Genomic DNA, 17,216 nt, shown 5'->3' with positions numbered 1-17,216 from the left:
CCTACAAAGCCTTCAGCCAGAGCTTTTCCTCTACATCTTATAGCAATTTCAATTGTAAAACTCCAGATCTATTGGGGAAAAAATGCTGGGCTTAGATTCAGGTCGCCTGAGTTCAAATTTCTCTTGAGACAAACTGAATGGTCATGAGTATCAGCTAATCAATTAGTGTTTTGGTTTCCCAGGCTTTTTTCAACAATAAGTGATATTTTCACTGCCTCAGAAAAGAGCTTTGCGTACTTTTAAGTGTTATAGAAATATGAGGAATGTTTTTTATCCAGACCTGAAATTTGATTGATGCAGGGTAGTAGTCTTCATACTTTCTTTCAGTTGTACATTCCTATGAGCATATCACTTCCCCTATGTATGTTTATTTTTCTGTAAATTACATGCATGTACTACTATACTGAAAATAGAGATTTTTAAAGAAAAAGATTTTACATGAATGAAGCTCAGTTTTAGGAAATTATTTTGGCAATGACGTAGATATTGGGTTGAAAAGAGAAGGTAAATTAGAAGTTTATTGTAGAAATCAACTGAAAGATAAGTGTGGTCTAAACTAGGGTGGTGAGTGTAAACAGAGATGTGGAAGAGAAATGGGGGGACTGGAAAGAGCAAGATGTGACAACTGATTGGCCTATAGAGAGAGAGAGAGAAAGGGAAGAACCCCTTATAATGCTGAGATTGTGAACCTGGGGAATGGGAAGGATGATGGTTTCTTTGACAGTCATAGTGAACTTAGAAGATAATGAAATGAACTTGCCATTAGTCATTGCCCATCCACGCATGTTCATCTTCTGCTACTCACTCGGTCCTACTCCAAGTAAAAAGAAAAATCCCTTCCCTGAAGTACAGAGTCCACCCCCGCCCTCACAGGGGTGTCTGCTACAACCACAAGGTGAGCTGAGGGTGAAAGGAATGAACAGGGTTGGGACTTGGTGGTAGAATTTCCCCACTGACACTTGAGGAGCTGCTATTGTGTTAGAAATTAGTTTATAACTGCCCCCACACACACCAGATGATACAGCTTGCCCCCTCAAAGGGGAGGTTGGGAGCTTAGATAGCAAAGGGACAGCTGGGGGTAAGGCTAGGTATCATGGTAAAGAGAAATTGTAAAGTTAGCTATAACAAGGTTAGAATGTGACCTCTCATCTGCTTCCCACCTTGTGGCTTGATCACACAGCCCTTAAAAATCAAGCCAACTAACCCAATCCACACTCACTCAAAAGGAAGGGAACTCCTAGTGTGGAAATGCTCTCCACCACTGCAAATTCCCAAGTCATGTGTACCTTACCTGGATCACTAGGACATTAAGGGACTGCCCAATGGGAGTGTGTAAATCCAAGTTTTTCTGATTCCAAGGCCATCCCCCTAATCACTACTTACTCCCACCCCTGCTGTGTGCCTCTAGAACATAAATTATTACTAATTATTGAACAGTTGCTGTTCATTCTAAGTTGCAAGCATCCGACCCTGGGAGGGTAATAGGGAGAGACTGACATCTTAGGCTTTTCAGGATGAATCACATTGATGTATGCCATCAGATAACCATGGATGGACTGGGTCTCCTTTTCCTCCAGGATTCACTTTTTCATAAACCTGTGTGGGTAGAACCATGCTCTTTGGTCATTCTCTTTCCTAATTCTCGCCCAAAGCCCACTGTTTCTCAACTACTTTAGCTCTGGGTCTTCATCCTCTGGTTTTGACTGCAACCACCTGGTTGAAGATGATCCCAGGCCCCACACTGATAGATTCTTCTCCCTACAGGCAGGTAGCCACATCCAGACACTGATGGGCTCACAGAGCCTCCAGCATCGGAGTCGGGAGCAGCAACCATATGAGGGCAATGTCAACAAGGTGACCATCCAGCAGTTCCAGTCGCCATTGCCCATTCAGATCCCCTCCTCACAAGCTTCACGGGGACCTCAGCCTGGACGGTGCTTAATTCAAACTAAAGGGCAGAGGAGTATGGATGGGTACCCAGAGCAGGTAAGCCACCATTTTCCCAACTCTCAACACACACACCCCAAGCCCAGTTTCCCTTCTCCTTCCTATATGGTTCGTTTTAGCTCCCAACCCCCAAGTGAAAGGTTGTAGAAATTGTAATTAAGTCTGTGGTGTTAGTTGGGGGTCCATGATGGCTGTTGTGAGGCCACAGAAGGGAGTGTGGCTTAGGCTTGGTTTGGAATCCCAGCTCTACTCTTTCCTGAATGGGTACACCATGAGCAGATCGCCTCAACTTCAGCCATCCAAGAGAGAGGACAATAATCCCAGCATCCCTGCCTTCCCACGTTGGCATAGAGAAAACAGAGTAGGAACTTGAACCTGCCATGTAAATGTAGCAATGATTAGGATCCCCAGCTACAGGATGAGATCAAGGGGCCATAGCACAGAAAGAGAAACAGAGCATGGAGAGGCAGCACAGCCTACAGGCCGAGTCCATTTCTAACAATATGTCTATTCCTATGTTGTATGTCTAATACACACTAAGAGAGACAGCATGGTCTAACAGATCCCTACTCTTGGAGGATGGCATACCTAGAAGCTCTGGGTTCCGATGCTGACTTATTCTAGCACCCTGGACAAGTGACTGGACCTTGAGATTCTTTGGGCAGCCTCAGAGGGCTCCCCTCTAGATGCTCAGGGATTGCAATCTACATGGTAAAGAGTTCTCCATACTCACAAAAGCCCATGAAATCTGCTGCTCACTCATCAATCCTTAGATTTGAACATATGTAAATATGTGTGCATCTATACATTTTTACCCTTACTTCATGTCAGCACTTGAGAGGGTGGAGAATCCCATGGGTATTAGAACTCCTAAGGTGCAGATCCCAGCCCATCACACTTTCTCTTTGGGTGACTTTGATCCTTATCCTCCCATCAGTTTCCATATAACCTCTCTCTCTATCAACCAAGACAAGTTCTCTCATCTCCCACCAGTACCAATACTGGTGCCATTACCAGTAGAGTATTAAGGCGACCCCAGTAAAGCACTATTCCCTGTCACCTTGTTTTAAATCAGCAACCAACCTTCCATTTAGGTTGGACAAATGAACATTACCCCAGCACACCAGTGTAGACATATCTACACCCCACTCCCAGCACGTGCTTTGCAAATTGCAAACCCTCCCCCACCCCCACCCCCCAGCATCAGGCATGATTTAGCAGAGCCTCTGGAAATTTCTATAGCTGGAAATGTAAAACAAGTAATGTCCCTTTGTTTCAATAGGTAAAAATGTGGGGGAGGGGGAAAGAGAACCTTGATTACTATGCACTAATGAATATTCAGAAACCCCACGGAATAATTAAAGAAAAATTCTCTTCAACTCTCCCCTTCCACTACTTGAAATAAAAAAATAAGACAAAATGGATCAAAACAGTCTCTTATTTTAGAACCATAACCCTGAATAGGATTATCTTCTCTTCTGGATGACAAAGCAAGGAATCAAAATATTATTATTCTAATAAAAATGAATCTGTCCTGTTTCATAATTTAGACTTGTTCTTATGATCATTAGTCAAACTTTCATTGGCTTTATTAACCATAATATTTTTGACATCAAAGTTTTTCTCTTATTGTTATTTGATTAGAATTTTACTTATCTTTTTACCACATTTTTTAAAACGTGTCAGACTCAATTATCCCTATATTTGACATTCACGTGTCGAAATATTTGGCTAAACATCCTACTGGATGACCTCATAGAAATTGTTTTTTCATCTCTTGATCTGATCATTGAGCTTTAGGATATAAAACAGGCCAGTGCTTCTCATGTAATTTTTTTTCCTTTGGAAATGTGAATAGCTATTAAACTTTGAAACCATGTACTCTCAATGTGCACAATTATCAGTCAAAGGCATCATAGTTCTCCCAATCGTCCAGGAGCATCAGAACCATCGTGGCATCTTCACTCCATATATTAGATAAGTTGGCAATTATTTATTGTCCCGTCTGTCCCCTTCCTCTCACCCTTGTGTTCAGCCCCCTCAGTCAACCTTATCACCTCTCATCTAGAGAAAGACAGCCTCCTAGATGGTCTTCCTACCATGGGTTTCTGTCCTTTCCAGTCTATCCTCATCCTGCCATCAATATGATTTCGGGAAAGCTCAGGTCCGTGCCCCCTGCTCAAGACCAGGAACTCCTTATTCCTTCTAATATCAAACTGCAAACTTTACAACTCAACTCAAAACTACTTTTCTCTATTTAGTATGCATTCGTCCCCTTCACAGTGGAGTCTAATAGCCCATTTGAGACTTGACCTTCCATTTCTGATCCAAAGTCCCAGGCCTGGAATAAACTACCTCTTCACCTTCCCCTCTATATCCCAATCCTCCTTCAAAGATCAGTCTTCAGGCTATCTTTCCTGTTTCTCTTATTTGTTTTTCAGAATTTATTGTGTATTTGTACTACACAGTTACTCCTTTAGGAAAGCTAAGTGCTCTCGGCTTATCTCCTTCCTTTTGCATTCTGCCTTTGGTCATTCTCCAAGACAGGGAAAGTAGCAGTAAAAATAGTTTCTCCACCTCTCTTTTGTCCCTTATCACTAACCCATTTGCCCAATCAACATTCTGACCCCTTCTTTGATCTCCATCTTTGCTTCAACATAACTTTTTTAAAAGTCTTTTTGTTATTGCCCGTTTTCTATGAAAGTGTGACAAATGGTAACTATGACCTCTCCCTGATTCCATCTTGTCTTCTTAAAGTTTATATCCTTTATGTTTCTTGTACAGTCATTCTGGATCCTCCTGGTCTCTCCCCTCAACCACTTGCTTTTCCTCTAAAGCTCAGGGCCAGCTTCTAGAGGTAGCCCAAAATTCATTCTTCAGGATCAAAGAAGGCAAGCATGACAAGTCACAAAGAGAAGGATGGAAACCCTGAAGAAAGGAGGAAGAAAAAGAATTTATAGCTAAATTTCCCCAAACAATTCCTGGACTCCTAGTGCTGTAACTTAGTTGAAGACTGTGTTACCCTATTAATAATGGTACACTTGGAAATATATTCTCAGCATCCTGATTGTTAGTTTCCACAATTCATAATGCCTTTGAAAAATCTCTCCTCACTACAATTCAGATTGTCTGACAAGGGAGGTTTCTAGTAGATAGATTCAAAGGCATTGAGACTTGGATTCAAATCCTGAATCCTACCATGAACGAGTTGCCTAACCTTAGCCTTATTTTTCTTTAGCTTTAAAATAATAATAATCATAGTTAATAAGATCTTTTTTCATAGAATCCAATGAAATGAAGAAATCTGTAGACTTAGAGTACTATATAAATGTTAGATATTATCTAGATTTTTAAAAAAAATCCATGTGCTTAGAAAATACAATTTTTAATGTTTCTAAATGCTCTCCTATGAACATTCACATCACTAGGAAACAGAGAAGAATTTATTAGAAGGTATTAACAATAAAAAGGAGTTTTAAAATATTTAAAGGAAGAACATAGGTAACCTGTTCAGTTGGAGCCCGAAATGAGGTATAGTGACCTAAAAGTCTAAGACCATAAAATATTTGAAATATTTTCTGGGGGTTTCAAGCATCTACAAGTCAGTGCTCCATCTTCACAAGAAATGAATGAAACTCAAGACCGCAAGAAAGGGCAAGACCTCCAGCTCCTTGAAGGGACAAATTTTCCCCAACAGTCAAATGAGTCTCAAAATACCTACTTTGCACATCACAGGATCTTTCTATCAATCAAATGAGTTAATGGAAGCAAGATTTATTTGAAAACCATTATACATGACCTATTTTAGAGGTTCTTAACCTTTTTTTTAATCACATGCTCTTTAGCAGTTTGTAAAACCTATGAGCCCTTTCTTTAAGGGAATTTTTTGCAAGTATTTATTCTCTTCTTTTACTACTTCCCATGGAAGAATTAAAACAAAAATAAGAAATAAAAACCCAAAAGCAAAAATATACAGACCAGAAACAAATTCCCATTTTTATCATATCTGAAGATATAGCTCTCATTCTGCATTTCAGGTCTTTGATCTCTCCAGGAGGAGGTGGTGAACAAGTTTCATTTCTGTTATAGATGCCTTCTCCCAAAAATATTTACAATAATGACAAAGAAAGCCAATTTATATTGAAATATAGTTACCATTTTTTTTCTTTTTACATGAGTTCATGGACTCAAGGTTAAAGACTTCTGGCCTAGAAAAAGATGCAAGAATCAAAAAAAGCCCTGAGCCAGAAATCAGCAGCTGCTGCTCTTTTCTTCTGCCCCCTCACCATTTTAACTTTTCCCTCACGGATTCCTCAGAACATTCAATTCTCTCCTCTTCAGAAAGAATTTGAAAACCAATCTATTCCACTCTCCTTTTCTTTCCCTTTCTCCTCTCTTCCCTGGTCCATGATACTGACATGGGTCAGATCTCCCCTCCTCCATCTGGGATTCCTTTTTTACGTCTTTCACCCAATCAAGTCTTTTAACTCTTTCCTTAGGAGTCCTGCACTCTCCTTCACAACTGGAGATGTGGAGAAGCTTGCAAAAATGTTCTCCCTTCACCTTCTCCTCTAGGAGGAAAATCCATTTCTACTTGCAACACCACTGCCAGCTTCTCAGCTGAGGTAGAAATGCAAACATTTCACACTTGATGCAGGTCATCATACAATTCTCCCCATTCTGCATTAATGGAAACATTCTGAAGTGATTTACATCTCCATCTTACGCATTTGGGTACAACCTTTATAGCCAGCCATCAGCTCTCAATAACTTTACAGTGTCTCTCCATTTTCTTTTCTTTGCCTCAACAACTTTATAACCACCACACCTACTTCCCCTTCATCCCCTACCAACTTGCAAGCTGTTTCACCAATTTGGCCCCATCCATCATTCCACTCTCAATTTGATGAAACCTCTAATTGTTTGACTTATCGTTTTTTCTTGTCTTTTCTTGCCAACTACTCTCACCTTCCAGAGTCAGCCTTTCCCGGTTCCATTCTTTATATAGGCCATTCCAGACTTAAGGAAACCACTCCTTCAAACACTGGGAAGCAAAATATGAAATGTCATCGATGGTCAAAGACTTTGAAAGTCTAATTTCAAAACCTATCTCTTGCATCTACAAACTGTGTGACCCTTAATTTCTCAATGGCATCTACTAAATTATGATACTTCAAATCCCCATGCCTGCAGACAATTTTCACAAACTTTCAAGTTGCAAATCTACATGAATAGAGGTTGTTTCCTTATCAGTAACTCTGTGCCAACAAAAATTACAGATTTGGACAAGAATAACCATATGAGATAATTCTTCCTCATGATATTTGGGATAAATGAAGTTCTAGTTTTCCTTGGAAGGTAAATGCCTTCTAAATCTGGAAAGAAAAATGAGAGTAGCTCTAAGGAACAAGATTCCAGATGCTTATCCTATAAATGAACTCTATTATCCAACTCTGTGAATCAGTAGAATATTTGTTTTGAGGATTACTGTCCAAAGAAGCCCACAAAAATTTCACATGTTCCAGCATATGATATAAGGTTTTCAGATAATGAATAATTAACCTGTTTTGAGTAATTAGAAATGATTGCACATAGAGGAGACAAAAGTTAAATGTGTTAATCATACCAGTATTTTTTCATTTTTTACCCATTTAAAAAGTCACAGCTAAACTATGACAAATTGCTAAAAAAATTCCTTTCATTTACTTTTGATTAATATGTTTTAATCATTCATCTATACCAAGACACAGATAAAATACAAATTTGTCATAATCAGCAGTGTTTAACAGCCTCCAAGAACTCATTTAGGAAATTACAGCTCCATTAGCTAGAAAGTGGTCATTTAAGACATCCTAAAAGTAAAAACATGCTGCAGTGCTTAGGATAGATGATCCTTCTCCTAAGCCTGAAATCTATTCTCAGAAATCATTTATTAATGACTGTGCAAAAAAGACTACAGCAGTAGCAGGGTAATTCTTCACCTCACAGTTTTAAGTGAACCACTTATGTTACAAATAGGATATTTAACATGGATGAAGATGGAAGTAAGATTATTCCTTTAATGTCATAAGATCTTACTGGTTTCCATTGTATAAAGCATATTTCTGGTTTCAGATTCAAAGCCAGAACAAATACTTTGGCTGGAATAGAGTGACTTCTTAACTACCTTCCCCATGACAGTTAGCCATAGTAGCAGGGCATTAGTAGGGGTCATGTCAATACCCCAGTGAAGCACCACCTCATTCACTCGGTATCACCTGCAGACATTCAGATTGCCACTTGATTTGTCAGACAAATTCACCACAGAAGGTCCCCCAAACATGTGGCAGGCTTTCCTTGCCTTCATGTGACATCTGGAAGGTCCCTGTGGATAATTCTGACTGTCTTCTAGTCATCCCCAGCCCCTCTTCTCTCCCTTGATATCTTTGACTTAAGTTCTCCTTCAAAATTCCTCAACTGTTTTATGTTGCCTTTGGTATAAAATTCATTTTCAATTCTTCCAAGACTAGAATACATCATGTTTTATTGCCTATAGCCACATCTGTAAACTCTGGTTATTAAAAAATATGGGTTTTTGACCTTGGGGTTTCAAGAGCCTGGTAATCTCTCAAAGGCAACGAAGTCCACTCTCCTCCCCTATCCAACACAGAACCTAGCTCAATGCCCATCTCTTCCCTTTATGGCAGACCCAGATACTGATGAGACTAATGTTGAAAGCTACGCAATAGATATTCTTCATCCATTTGGTCTTTTCTGTATGGATGGTCAGGGTGAGAACCTCTATGCCTTCTAATTGACACACTGTATAGATGTTTTCAACCTAATTTAAACCCAAACTGAAGTAGAAAAGCCTTTTATTTTATAAATATTCCTCCTTTTATCTATTGGGAATAAATTCAATGTTATACGAAGAATTTTTAATTTTTAAAAATAGGAACCTTAAAGGAATATGTAAAAGGCAAGTGCAATGATTTGAGAAGACTATATTTTAGATATTTTATTACCTTCTTATATCTTTTAACTTAGTTTTGTGTGAGAATAGAAAAGAATCCTGGCCTTGGATTTAGTATCAGTGGTGGAATTAGTGGACAAGGAAATCCATTCAAACCTTCTGACAAGGTAAGAAATCATTGTTTTCATTGACCATTAATGACAGAAACCTTCTCTCTTGTGAATGTTGATTGGAACTTCTTTTAAAAGGCATTTTATCCTTTTTCACAAAGTAGGCCACTCTGAAACAAGTTATACATTTAATTGAATTCTGGGAAGGGAATGGGGCAGATCACAGACAGATGATCTGATTAAAAGTTATTGTGTGTATGTATGTGTATATGGGGAAATGATCTGATAGCTTCTCATTTTAAGTAATTCTTTTCATTATTTGCTAGGCTCAGCTGTTTCTTCTCTCCATGGGGCCTTGTATCTCAGAGTCTCCTCTCAACCGCCTTCTGAATTTGTCTTAGAGAGATGATCTGAGGTTTAGCCCAAATGAGAAGATAGCAGTTCCATATGTAACCCAGGCAAGAATTATAGATTATTTGCAAAGACACACCAGTTACAAAAAAAAATGTCACCAGCTCCATTTAAAAATATTTTTGAAGATATCATGTAGTCAAGGGGCATTTTAATGTCCTCCCCTCTGATGCTATGATCCCAGGAACAGGAAAGGCATCATTGCATTTTTAACTAGTTGGTATCAATCTAGAGTTTTAAAATACAGAGTTGTCAGAAAGAACAAAAACAATTGTACAGTTTTTCATTATTTTTCCCATAACAGCACACAAAAAATTTCCCTCACCTTTGCCTTCTACTACAGTGTTATTTCTTATCTCTCTACTGAAGTTTCTACCATACCAGTTCTTGCGAGAAACTAATCATTATGGAAATATGTATGAAATGCAAAGAAATGTTATTGGTTCTTTACCCTTTCTGAACAGCATAGATGTCCTGTCATTTTCTTTCTTTTCTCTTCTTTCTTTTATTTTAGATAGAAAGAAGAGATAAAGGGTGTTTTCTCTGTTTGAACAATTTCCTATTCAGAATGAACAAAGGATCCAATTTTTCAACTACTGGGTGCAATATATCTGAGGACTTCCAATGTTGACACCCATAAAAAAAATACTATATATTCATTCCTCAGAATTTTTACAAAAATTTCCTAATTATATACCTACAAATTCGCTAAACTTCTAATGAGAGAACTTATTTCTTATAATTTATTTTGTTTAAATGTCATGACATAGAATTGCATTTATAACCTCTCTAAGAAGCAATAGAGACCTTTAGAAATTTATATTTCTATTTCTAGGATTGCCAAATTGAAGTGAAAGCTCCCAATTTGCAAACATTAATTGAGGATTCTATTTGCCACTTTGGGATTGAATGTAAGCACTATTGTTGGCCACTATGGATGGAAGGGAAATAAGAAGAGGCCAAATGGTGCCATTTCAGTGATGGAGAAAGGGCTTCTTCTCTAGAGAGACCAACTGGGGGCATGGGTTCAAACGTCACTACTTTTCCCTGGGCTTAGAAAATGGTCCTAAGTCTATATTTACTGAACCAAAGTAACAAATAAAAAGTAAAAAAATGTCATCAATTACACAAGCCTGAAAAAAACTATTTGAATTTCTTTTTATTTTTCATGTGGAGGCCTAAGTTTGTTTTCCTCAAATAACAAGACAATTAATACCTAGTAGGTAGCAATGAATCTACAGTGTATTAAACATGGAATTATTAAGAAAAGAATGATGGGTCTAAGTTTATAAAATTCATGTTGGCCCAAAGAATGAATCTTTGATTTGGTCTGTGACTTTTTTCTTTGGGGAATGAATTAATGGGGAATACACTTAGAAATTTGCCTCATTCAGTTTGTTTACTGAAAATAGATAATGCCTTTTGTTTCTAAAAGACTTCATAAAGTTGTCTTTAAAAATCTTACTATCCAGAGATTTTTGGATCATCTGAACTATATAGTGACACTCTTTGGAGGATTTTGCATACAGTTTATCTCCTTGTGTATGTAAGTTTTCTTTATATGAATAAACAGCTTTCTAATAAATAGAGAAAAAAGTTCAGTCAGCACAACAAACCATGATTATAAAAAATGGGAAGTTCAATAAGGGGAAAGTGAGACCCACATATTTAGTTTAACATATCTTTGAGGTCTAGAATTTCTCCAGTTCTGGGGAGCTTTAGACATCGAATAATCCTACTATAGACCCCAATTTCAACCCATCTTCTGGACTGTGTTTAGCCAAAACAAATTAGACTTCCTAGTCCACAGGAAACCAGATCACCAAGAGTTCATTATAACCATTGGCTGGTCTAATCTGACAAGATTTAAAGAACAGAGCAACATTCCCCTTGAAGTTTATCCAAAAGTATTTACTTCGTTATTAGAGTATGTGTCAAATATCTCTTGTTTGGTTGCTGTAGAATCATAACTGAATCAGATGATAACTCATTCTATGTAAAGCTTAGTGCAGGACCATTATATGCCTCACCATGGTCTGCACAGAGCCACCTATATGTGCAGCCAAAACTGATACTCTGGGCTTGGTGGATTGTCTGTGGCCCAAAATCCTACGTGGAAAGCCTGGTGATGGGTCTCTCTAAAGCTGGCTAGTCAAGTCTGCAAATGGGGGCACCTACTTCACAGTTGTAGTCATCTTCATAGCCTTTCCTCTGGGAGAGACTCTCCAAGAGCTTGTGAAACTTCATGGCCTAAGATGAAATTCCAAGCCACAGTAAGTTCTCAAGGGTGGACTTTAGTGGTGGGGTTGTTCTGAACATATGTCTGTGTTTGTAGAGACCTCTCTCTATAGATCTACAGACTTTTGTACTAACACTGAAATTAGAGGTCTTAGGAATCCAAGGGGATCCATGATTCTGAAGAGAGTTGACCGAGTGCCACTGTTCCATACTCTTAAAAAATATGACCTTCATTAATTTAAAAGCAAAACAAGAAAAAAATATTTAAAAACCCCCAAACAGTAAAATATATAAAAACAAAATAATGTTTTATAGACTCCAGTAGGGAGAGATGGGGGTGGGGGGGAGACAGAGAGAAGAAATTTCAGTACAGTACAAAAAATTTAAAACATCTTTAATTTTGTAATTCTTAAGTGTGAAAAACCTCAGAATATCATCACTGTTTTAGATAACAGAATGATAGCTGAGCAAGGAAACATAATTTGGATTATAAAATTCTTGCTTTAATAAAAATTCCTTAATCAGTTAAAAATATATAACCTAATTAAACAGAGTTAAATCTCCTATTTAGAAAACACCCATGCATTAGCATTTGCTCACCATGAAACTAAGATAATTAGACATATGTTGTAGAGAGTGAATTGACAAGCAGAATACAATTTTAAAACGAAAATGTCATTCTTATGGCCATTCTCCCAGTGTAGCAACCACCATCTTATTTGCTTATCTTTAAATATTCCTATGACAATGCTTTAAAAATGGCAGTCTGCAAAGAGTTTACCAGAAAGAAACTTCCATTGGTTATTGTTAAAAATCAAGAGAATTGATTAATTAATGCATATGGAGATCTCCTTGTCATTATATTGGATCAATTCCATAAAGTAATCTATGACCTTTTACAGTGGAAAAATGTCTAATGGTGGATACTGAAAATTCTTCACTCAAGGAGGAAGCTTCATCCTTGCCTCATTCTAGGAAAGAAAGACTAAATCACAAAGTTACAGGTAGGAAAAGGAATGAAGAAGGATTCTGGACCTCATTCTCCCAAAGCACTGAATAACATCAATGACAAATCCTACTCAAGAAGAATCTGGTTTCACAGTCACAATAAAACAAGTTATCACCACTGCCAAAAATGGCATTGCTGCTCATTGCAATGTCTCCTATCGGAAGGTTTTGGGTTTCTTTTCCTGGATGGAGGGTTAACTTCTTGCTACTGGATGTTGGAGAGAAACATGGTTTTCTGTGAAGTTTAAAGAGGCAACCTCCATGTTTAGCCATTGTTCTGAAAATTGGACAGTCATTAAGTGATGGCAATCTGAGTATACAGGAAAAGACTGAAGCAATATACTCCTTCCTCCCCTGAAGAGGCTGTAAGATACAGTTAGAAGCCTGGTCGGAGATAAAAGCACCAACAACAGAAAGGAAATCTCAAACCTGATAATTATCAACATTGATTCACAATCTATCCTAAGTAATTATTCTAGTTTCTCCTATTCGTCTTCCTCTCCAATATTCATTAGGATACGAAAAGATGATGGGAAAAGGATTTCTTGAGAAAGTCTGAGAAATTTGATTTTTGTAAAGATTGTTTCAAATGAAATTATATATTAGTGTATGTATGTATAAAAGTTAATATATACATATATTTTTTTAAGGGAAGCATTTATAAATGCATCAACAAAGGGTCTCTTGGTACCCTTGGATTGTGAATACTTCAGAGAAATGGTTTTTAAAAATTATGACTTGTACCTGGAATATTTTTTCAGTCTTGCTAAGTACTGTGACACTGGCTATTTTAAAAATAGACTAGTTTGCAGATGGTATATTTTTTATTTAAAAAAGTGTATCTATATTCTGTTATTTGTTCTACCTGTGTCCATGACAATTGTATCAAAGAGGAGAAGGACACTTCGTAAGGAAGGACTTTTGCCATTCATCACAAGATGAGTGAGCTGATCTTCCCAAAATTGGGTCGGCCAAGACTTTTCACTTTGTGAAATATCTAAAGGAGAGTTTTTAACCTGGGATCTGGGAACTTGTTTTATTATTCATTCATCCATTCAATCATTTATATTTATATATGCAAGTGTATATACACACACAAATATATATAGATAGATAGATAGATAGATAGATATAGAGAGAGAGAGATACACATATGAATAACTATATAATTGGTCATTGGTTTCCTTTGAAATCTGTATTTCATTTCGTGAATTTGAAAACATGATTCTGAGGAGCCCAGAGGCTGCATCAGACTGACAGATCAAGACACAGAGAAGTTTGAAGAGACCCTTCTCTAGAGGATCTTGTTGCCCAAATTCCACCATGGAAAAATCAAGTGACCTCTAATCATGGAAGTCAGCCTGGCTTCTCCTGCCCTATACTCTCACAGGCAGGACGACTTGGTCCTTAATTGACTGACTTCTGCCAAGAGACAAATGATCCAGGAAGATGCAAACTGAGAGCACTAGAAGTTCAAGTGGATGTTTGGGAACTTAGGAAAGTGTGGACACAACAGAGGACAAAGTGATGAGTGGTCTGTTTCTGGGAGACCCAAGAGTGGATAGGCAGGTAGTAGATAAGCCGTGCATGGGCCACTGGAACAACAGGGAGTAGCGAGAGTTCTAAACAGAGCAGCAGTCAGGGATAGGGGGGCACTGAGGCACCAGGGCCTAAGAGGGAGTAAATAACTCCAGGCCTTGATAGAGAGTGAGATGGCATCAGAAGAAATAGACTAAGAGGAGAAGGCTTGGGTTCTAGTCCTGACACTGACAATTACTGATCTTATTACCCTGGATAAGTCCCTGAACTTGTCTGAGCTTCATTTGGTTTCCTTTAGGAAAAGATTAGGATGAAATGTTTTATAAACATTGGTATTCTTGCTTCAACATTTCAATATGCAATACTCTGTGATCCCTTCTGTAATTGGGCACTTCCTCTAACAACCACCTTGCATCTCTTCCACGCCCTAATCAATAGTTTTATAAGAGACTGGCCAAAAAGAATCCATTCCCTGGTCATTGACCTTGTAAAGATGATTCTCCACATTCACCTGGACTGATTCTTAGACCATAACAACATAACCCATACAAAGATTTGCAAAAAGCTTTATATGTATTTCATTGGGTTCTCATAACAAACCTATGGAGTAAGTGCAATTATTATCTCCATTTTACAGAAGAGGAAACTGAAGCTGAGAAAACTGAAGTGATTTGCCAAGGGTCACACATCTAGAAATTGTCTGGGGCAAGATTTGAATCCACATCTTCCTGACTCCAAATCCAACGTTATTCACTGCACCACCCAAATGCATAGACAATAGTAAATATTTCATCCCCCAAAACTTTTTTCAGATTGTTGGGCTGCCAAATTGGGTTCTGCCATTCACATGTTCAAGTCCATCTACATACTTTAATATGGTGGGTCTTTAGTAGGAAAAAAATCCTATATAAATATTAATTATCATTAACAAAGGCAAGTCAGGGCTTTAGATCCTGAGGAAGGATCTCAACAGGGAGACTAGAGTACATTAAAGCAAACTCTAAAGCTAGTAATAGAATAGTTATTTGGGGTTTTTTTCAATGAGATGCTTAGATTCATTTTTTTTTAAAAAAAGATAATTTAGTTTCTAGAATTGGAGCATGAGATCATTTGGGGACCCATAATAAGTCACATGAAACCACCTGAGCTTGGGGTCTATGGGTTCTTTCTAAACATTCCCTTGCCTAAACAATAGATTGGTCCTGGAGCTTGCAAACAAACCCGAATTACAGATGGGCATAAGGCCAAACTGATGTTCTTGTCATCTCTCCATGGACAAATTGAACCAATCAGATTCTTTAGACATTTTATCGTGTAAGGAGCTTTTTGTTCATCACAATTTCACAAAATCATCACCCTAAAGAGAAAATGTAGAGATCGACTAGTACAAATTACATCATTTTACAGTCAAGAAAACAGCAGTCCAAAGATGGGGAGGGATTTTCCCAAGTTTTCTTAGCTCATGAGTAGGTAACAAGTTAGAATGAAAAATAGCCATTTATTATGTGTCTACAGATGAGGACATCTGAAACATGGCTTTTCTTTTGCATAAATGGGGAAGAACACAATGGTAATCAAGGACCTCAGGGGTGATCAGTGAAACTAAACAATAAAGGTGATAATCCTGCTTCACCCTGATTTATTATGAAGGCTTTCTAGCTTATCTCCACTATAGTCAATTCTTGCTGATAGTTTTAGTTTAAAGTGAACATCATTCATTCCTATGCTCTCCAGTATTTTTAAATGGAATGGGTGTTGTTCCTTGCCAAAGGTTGTTTTCTACATTCATTAAGACAATCATATGATTTCTGTTGGTTTTGCTATTGATATGATCAACCATACTGATGGTTTTCCCAATTCAAAACTAATCCTACATTCTTGATGTAAATTCCACCTGGTCATGATCTTTGTGATATGGTACTGTAATCTCTTTGCAAGTATTTTTTTTTGCAAGACAATGGGGTAAAGTGGCTTGCCCAAGGCCACACAGCTAGGTAATTATTAAGTGTCTGAGATCAGATTTGAACTCAGGTACTCCTGACTCCAGGGTGGGTGCTTTATCCACTGCGCCACCTAGCCCCCCTCTTTGCTAGTATTTTATTGAAAATTTTTTGCATCAATATTCATTAGGGAAATTGGTCCATCATTTTTCTGTCTCTGGTACTTCCTAGTCTAGGTATCAGCACCATAATTTGTGGGGTAAAAAGAATTTGGTTAAGAATCCTTAACCTGCTTTTCCAAATAGTTTATATAGTATTAGGGTTAACTGTTCTTCAACTGAATGATAGAATTCACTTGTGAATCTCTCTGGGCCAAGTTCATTGATGGCTTGTTCAATTTCTTTTTCCAAAATTGAATTAAGTATTGTATTTTTTCTTCTATTAATCTGAATAGTTTCTATTTTTGTAGATATTCATCCATCTCATCAATAGTCAAATTTAATGATGTACAATTGGACAAAATAGTTTCTAACAATCATCTTAATTTCCTCTTAATTGGAGGTGAATACACCCCTTTCACTTTTTAAAAAATTTTATTTATTTAAGGCAATGGGGTTAAGAGTGACCTGCCCAAGGTCACACGGGTAGGCAATTATTAAGTGTCTGAGGCCAGATTTGCACTTCAGTCCTCCTGACTCTAGGGCTGGTGCTCTATTCACTGTACCACCTAGCTGCCCCCCCTTTCATTTTTAATACTAGAAATTTGGTTCTCTTTCCCTTCTCTAAGCAAATTAACTAATGCATTTTCTACCCCATTGTTTTGTTTTTATAAAACCAGCTCTTAGTCCTATTAGTTCCTTTAGTCCAATGGGGGTTTTTTGCTTTGAATTTTAGTAATCTTTTCCTCCATTCCCAGGACCTCCAACCTGGTGTTCAACTGGAGATTTCTGATTTGTTTTCCCTCTAGTTTTCTTAGTAGCGTGCCCAATTCACTATTCTGCTCTTTATGCAATCAATGCAAACAACCAGAGATATAAATCCTTCCCCAAGCACCTCCTTGACTGCATCACA

The 17,216-nt window shown here is 37.8% G+C and overlaps 1 protein-coding gene across 1 annotated transcript in view; it reads left to right on the top strand.

Annotated features, from left to right (window-relative positions):
• The window catches only part of LRRC7 (leucine rich repeat containing 7), a 594,014-nt gene that overhangs the window by 538,961 nt on the left and 37,837 nt on the right, over nt 1-17,216 (top strand). Inside the window, exons 24-25 of the mRNA XM_074221205.1 lie at nt 1,765-1,986; nt 8,974-9,066. Of these exons, the coding sequence (XP_074077306.1) occupies nt 1,765-1,986; nt 8,974-9,066 (315 nt within the window). The remainder of the gene's footprint in view (nt 1-1,764; nt 1,987-8,973; nt 9,067-17,216) is intronic.

The sequence above is a fragment of the Macrotis lagotis genome, chromosome 2 (genome assembly GCF_037893015.1).
Source record: "Macrotis lagotis isolate mMagLag1 chromosome 2, bilby.v1.9.chrom.fasta, whole genome shotgun sequence".
In the NCBI taxonomy this organism is placed as follows: Eukaryota; Metazoa; Chordata; class Mammalia; order Peramelemorphia; family Peramelidae; genus Macrotis; species Macrotis lagotis.
The sequence above is the reverse complement of the archived record's forward strand: the minus strand, read 5'-3'. Positions and strand labels throughout refer to the sequence as shown.